This window comes from Laccaria bicolor, genomic scaffold (genome assembly GCF_000143565.1).
Source record: "Laccaria bicolor S238N-H82 LACBIscaffold_39 genomic scaffold, whole genome shotgun sequence".
Taxonomy (NCBI): Eukaryota; Fungi; Basidiomycota; class Agaricomycetes; order Agaricales; family Hydnangiaceae; genus Laccaria; species Laccaria bicolor.
This window is the reverse complement of record NW_001889910.1, coordinates 148,056-154,067: the sequence shown is the minus strand read 5'-3', so window position 1 is coordinate 154,067 and position 6,012 is coordinate 148,056. Positions and strand designations below refer to the sequence as shown.

At 49.4% G+C, this 6,012-nt stretch overlaps 3 protein-coding genes across 3 annotated transcripts; 2 read left to right on the top strand and 1 right to left on the bottom strand.

Annotated features, from left to right (window-relative positions):
* Positions 1–303: 303 nt before the first annotated feature.
* Positions 304–563, bottom strand: LACBIDRAFT_308202 (uncharacterized protein; the record flags this gene model as incomplete). The annotated part of the gene is made up of 2 exons (XM_001886598.1): positions 304–413; positions 479–563. The coding sequence occupies 2 exons, from the start codon at positions 561–563 to the stop codon at positions 304–306; spliced, it is 195 nt and encodes a 64-aa protein (XP_001886633.1).
* Positions 564–1,377: 814 nt separating this feature from the next.
* Positions 1,378–2,152, top strand: LACBIDRAFT_308201 (uncharacterized protein; the record flags this gene model as incomplete). Its single annotated transcript, XM_001886676.1, has 5 exons — positions 1,378–1,546; positions 1,603–1,662; positions 1,727–1,763; positions 1,819–1,944; positions 1,993–2,152. The coding sequence occupies 5 exons, from the start codon at positions 1,378–1,380 to the stop codon at positions 2,150–2,152; spliced, it is 552 nt and encodes a 183-aa protein (XP_001886711.1).
* An 894-nt stretch (positions 2,153–3,046) lies between these two features.
* On the top strand, positions 3,047–3,455 carry LACBIDRAFT_308200 (uncharacterized protein; the record flags this gene model as incomplete). The annotated part of the gene is made up of 2 exons (XM_001886675.1): positions 3,047–3,049; positions 3,099–3,455. 2 exons carry the CDS (start codon positions 3,047–3,049, stop codon positions 3,453–3,455), a joined length of 360 nt encoding a protein of 119 aa, XP_001886710.1.
* Between the last annotated feature and the right edge of the window lie 2,557 nt (positions 3,456–6,012).

Sequence of the window (6,012 nt, the reverse complement as noted above, 5' to 3'; positions counted from 1 at the left end):
CTGCCCAAGGCATCCTTTTTTTTTTTTTCACAGCCTGTGGCTGGACTAACTAACCGGGTCCTGGTACGGGATTCCCGGGCCGGCACCCCCTTGAACCCCCTTCCTGTTTCTGTTGAGTGGATGAGCGAGGATTTAAAAAGTAGAGGCAATGAAAGCAATAACGTGCAGGTGTGCTTGCGCTTGCAATAGGCGAACACCAAGAGCTAGCTGGGTCGGGATATCGACCTCTTGATCTCTTGCGACTGTGAGGGATGAGATCCGAACGTCAGAAACGCATATGTTACGGTTCAAGAATCCTTGAGTTCATACTGCTAATGGGTCGATGCTATACGCAAATGAGTCGTGCGCTCCCATAAACGTGACGTTGGAGTATCGGCGGGTACATAATTCCGCATGGCCGTTGCAGATCGTCGCTCTAAATCAATAGTTATCCACAGTATTAGTCAGTTAAGAAAGGATGGGAATAGAGTGAACGTACCGGCGAACCCAAAATGACAACCATCCAGATCATTACGATGCCCAGAAAAATCGCTTCTTCGCACCAAGTACGCATGATGGGGCATTTGGGACGATGGAGGTGAAGATGTTGCCAGTTGATGATTATTGTCGTATTTCAAAAGTGAGCCATGAGAGGTCGATGTTCCTGGAATGACACATCGGCAATCAAACGTACTGCAGGTTGGGGGCCTTCGGGCAAGGGGTGTCAGAAGGACCCTGGAAATCGGTATCAAATCCCTGATCCGTATCCGGAGGAAATGTTGAAAAAAAATCGGATAGCCATCAGGCCTATCCGGAGGAAAATCGAAGAAATTTAGACAAATGCTTGAGAATGTCCGGATAAAAACTGCCTAAGCCAAGGGGGGCCTGATCTCAGTCCGGATAAAAATGGGACAAAGTGAATATATTCCCCCAATATTCCCCCATTTTGAGTGAATTAATTGAAATGGGAACAGATGAAGACGAAAATGAGAGAAGATTGGGTATGACATGTTACATCGAAATTCAAGGTCTTTGGGTGCCAGGAACCTTACCTGCGCAGCCAAAAAAAAATCAAACATACACCATGCCTGAGGTAATGTCCGGATAAATTTTGGGAAATTCCTATGTCTGATCCCATATCCGGAGGAAAATTGGGAAATTCTGTCCAGAGGAAAATTGGGAAAATTCACGATTTTGGGATCAAAGAACCCTAAGCGAAGTACTTGGCCCTAGATCACAATTCGGGTGTGTGATCTCGCTGGCAGATCACAATCAAACTGTGACTTGGATTAGGGTCTGGAAATCACCAGGCCAAGTCCTCCCGCTGACTTAGCATACTATCTAGATAATTCAATAAATATTATTATTAGTATTCTCCACTCCAAGGTCCTCGTCGTCATGTCATACACTCATGAGCACGCCCTCGTTCCGCTTTCCAGACAACGACCTCAGCAGACGGACAACTTCAACATTGATCCAGTGCTTTTTCCAGAGTCTGCCCATCAAAAATTGGCATCTGTAGCTGCACCTTCCCAAAGCATCGCCACAGCCGTTCCCGAAGCAGAAGGTGCGTTGGGCATCAGCGCTCTTTGAATGCGTTCAAACCTTGTTCCTTCCCCTCAGCCCTGCTTTTGCCATTGAGACAGCCTGCCAGTGGACCAGCAAGAACCTCAAAAGGACAAGGCAAGAGCCTTCAATGTGCCGTGGTACATCGTTCAATGGGAGCTCACATCTTGTTTTCATGCAGGCTGGGTTTCAAATGAGAAGAGCACAAAAAAACTCTAGTAAGCACTGCAATGGTTAGTACTGAACGTTTGCTGATTTATTTACTTTCTACAGCTATTCTTTGAATGTCCCTGCTCTAAAGAGCCTATGCTGTGAGTGGAACCTCAAGGTCAGTGGGAAGAAGGGCGAGCTTGTTGAGCAGCTTGAAAAGCATGACCAGCAATGCTTGCCCAAACCCAGGTATGTCGTCTCGGCCTTCTGTGCAGGAGTCAATTCATGCTAACGAAGGATACCAAGCAGTAACGAGAGCCAACAGACAGAAAGAGAGACCCCCAGTCTGTCAGCTGCAGGCGCCGTTGTCGCTGGGACGGACCAAATGGTCGACGTCGCAAAAGCGATGCAAGAGTCCTTCAACCAGATTCGAGAACACAGACAACGGTCCAGGTGAAGAGAGTGACGATGGGCCACACGAGGATTCTATGGAGATCGATACGTTGGGTGAGTTCAGTTTCATCCAGCACAACGTCTTGAGTAACATCCCCAATCATCACAGGCACAGAAAGCTCGAAAGCTTGGGTACGCACTTTCCGCCTCAAGCTTCTACCTGCCAATCATGACCAGTTTTAGATTGATGCATACATCATGGACACAAGGCGAAAAAGTGGGCGGCAAACAGAGAAGAGCGCGCTCTGAGGTCTTTACCATCCCCCATGAGTTCTGGCGGATTCCAGTGGATTCCAAGAGGAATGTTGGAATTCCATGGAATTCCAACAGAAACCAGTTGGCTGGAGCCTCAGCCATTTTGGTTTCCAATTCCATGGAAATTCCGACAGAATCTGACGGAATCTGGTGGAAAGGGTCAGAATCCAGGAGCCTCCTGGAACAGTTTCCATTGGAATCCATTGGAATTCCAACCAGATTCCATGGAATTCCAAAGAAATGCAGTGATTACAGTTGTTATTATAATATAAAAAATAATGACATGAGCAAGGATTGAACCATAGCCTCAGCAGACATCACACAACTAAAGAAGAGCATGCTTACCACTGAGCCATAGAACCATTATAAGCTGAAGAATTATTACTTTATACAAGTGGCTCTCGGCTGCACCTTCCCAAATGAGCCTCGGCAAATGCCGACACTCAATTTAGTGCCATCAACAAACCCTCAACCCTCTTCTTCCTCAACTACAACCATCCTCCACAACTACCCCCCCCCCTCCTCATCCCCGCAAATGAACGAGCGCCCACCGGATCGTGACGACAACGATGCGGCACGTCAGTGGACGTGCCTCCTCGTCTGACGGTGACGACGCACGACGTCGTCGCCATCCACATCAGGTATGGTAAGTACCCCCCGTCCCTCTTCATCCCAACCAGCTCACGACGACCCAGGACGACGACGCAAACGACAACGACACGTCCACGGCCCATCACCACCTCCCACAAGGACTCCCCACCACCCGACGGCACAACACAACGACACGAGACGACAACGGCATAACGACAACGGTACGCACAGACAACACAATGAGACACAACGGCGACGAGGACCACCCAGCAACGGCAACGACGGCCCAGCACGACCCCCCCCAGCAACGGCAACGACGGCCCAGCACCACCACCCAATGGCACGAACCACAACCACATACAAACAGACGACGCCGACGACACACCACGTCGACGACGACACGACACACCATGTCGACGACGACGACGACACACAACAACAACGACAACACAACGACATGATGATGACAACACAACGTGATGCGACGCGGAAACAACCGCCCACATACAAAAACGACCGCCTGCGTATGAAGACGATTGCCCACAACGACGAACGGCATTGCAGCCTTTGTCGTTCCCACAGCACTCCCTCCCCCCTCCCTCCCTCACTTCCCCTCCATCACTCCACTCCCTCCCCCCTCCATCACTGCACTCCCTCTCCCCTCCATCACTGCACTCCCTCCCCTCTCTCACTCCCCACCATACCTCCCTCTCCCTTAGATTAGTTCAATACTTTTTGTATATAGTTATCAATACCATATGTATGGTCAATCATCACTTTTGTATGAAATTCTAAGGTCTAAGGAGGTCTTTACCATCCCCCATGAGTTCTGGCGGAATCCGGCGGATTCCAAGTGGAATGTTGGAATTCCATGGAATTCTGACAGAAACCAGTTGGCTGGAGCCTCAGCCATTCTGGTTTCCAATTCCATGGAAATTCCAATGGAATCCGACGGAATCCAGTGGAAATGGTTGGAATCCGGGAGCCTCCCGGAACAGTTTCCATTGGAATCCATTGGAATTCCAACCAGATTCCATGGAATTCCAATGGAAAGTACATTTAATATATTCCAGTCAAATTCCAACAGATTCCGAGAGATTCCAATGAATTCCAATATTTGTTGTTGTTATTATAATATATGTAAAAAATAAGTGGATGCATGAGGATTGAACTCTAGCCTCGGGAAATATCACGTGAATCTCTGAGCAGCGATATTTCCGCTACACCATATGGAGAGGCGCATCGCCCCTTTGGGCTGTAGGTTGTTTGTACTTGTTGTATTACTGCCAATTTCTTTGATTTTCACGGAAATCATCTTTTTTAGCGCATGGCCTCTTCTTTGGGTCAGATTTATGGCCAAATCGAATCAAATATCAATTCCGCAGGGAGTCTTTGGACTCGTTTTTTTAAATTCGGGTGTGGGACCAGGAATTTAATCGAAAAATGACATTTAGAAAACACATTTTAAAAAAGTAGTCCGAAGTCTCCCTCCAGCAATGCTAGATCATCATTTTTACGCACTCATTTTGAGGCAAACACGAGGGAGGAAAGAGAAAGGCTGTAATAATTGCTGATTGGCTACAAGACCAATTAAAGGATTACATAATACGCATCAAGAACGCGTCAAAAGCATACTGACTATGCAAAATCACATCCCATAACACTGAATATCCTGCGGCACCCTCCTATACCTACAGAAGAGGTTACTTTCTTACCTTACATGTCCCAAAATTTGAAAGCATGAAGGTTGACAATGGGAAAGACTCTGTGGAGGTCACATGGAGAGGGTGCCATTGAAGAGCACATGAAGCCAAAGCCCAAGGGGGTCTGTGAGCTGATTAAGGTTGTCGCTAGGTTTCTTGCTCGAGGATACAAGGGAAATAGCAGGACAGGTACTTCCTGGGATGGACACCAACAATCAAACTGCAGGAGAGAACTTATATGAGTCAGACAACAACAATTTCTGGATTAGATTTTGATATACTATATGTTACATGTTTCATACACAGCTCTACAGGGTAGAATGCCTGAAATACCTCGAACTTTTGTTTCGAAGTGGATGCATGCGCGATTTGCCAGTTTCGAGGTGGCTGTGCACTGACTAAGCAGCCGCAACCATTTAGGGATGGTGCGCCTCTCCACACCATATGGCTGTTAAATGTCTAGCAACATTAATTTTATATAACCCATCCCAACGCCCACCTTCCTAAATGAGTCACGGCGTTTGCCGGCGTCACCATCAGCATCTCTGTTTTGCTGTCAACCACAACCACAACCACAACCACAACCACCGTCACCGCGACCAGCGCGGTCACCTCCAATCACGCCCACGCCAACGGACAACGCCTGGACGACGACACGACGACGACGATGACGACGGCCACACGTCAACGGACGACGAGGACGACGACACGTCAACGGACGACGACGACGTCACGTCACGTCAACGCACGACGACGACAGACGACACGTCAGCGACGACGAGGACGGCCACACATCAACGCACAACGACGGACAACGACGAGGACGACACGTCAACGGACGACGACGACGACGAGGACGGATGACGACGAGGACGATGACGGACGACGACGACGACGATGGACGACGACGACGACGGACGACGACGACGACAACACGTCACGTCAACGCACGACGACACACACGTCAACGCACAACGACGGACGACGACGAGGACGACACGTCAACGGACGACGACGAGGACGACACGTCAACGACGACAAGGATGACGAGGACGACACGTCACGTCAACGGACGACACGTCAGCGACGACGAGACGGCCACACGTCAACGGACGACGAGGACAACGACAACCACATCAACCGACGACGTCGACGAGCGCCCATGACGACAACGAGCCCCCTCCCTTTTCCCTCCCCCCTCCCTTTTCTCTCCCCCTTCCTATTCCCTCCCCCTTCCTTTTCCCTCCCCTTTCCTTTTCCCTCCCCTTTCCTTTTCCCTCCCCCTTCCTTTGTCCTCCCCCTTCCCTGTCCCTCC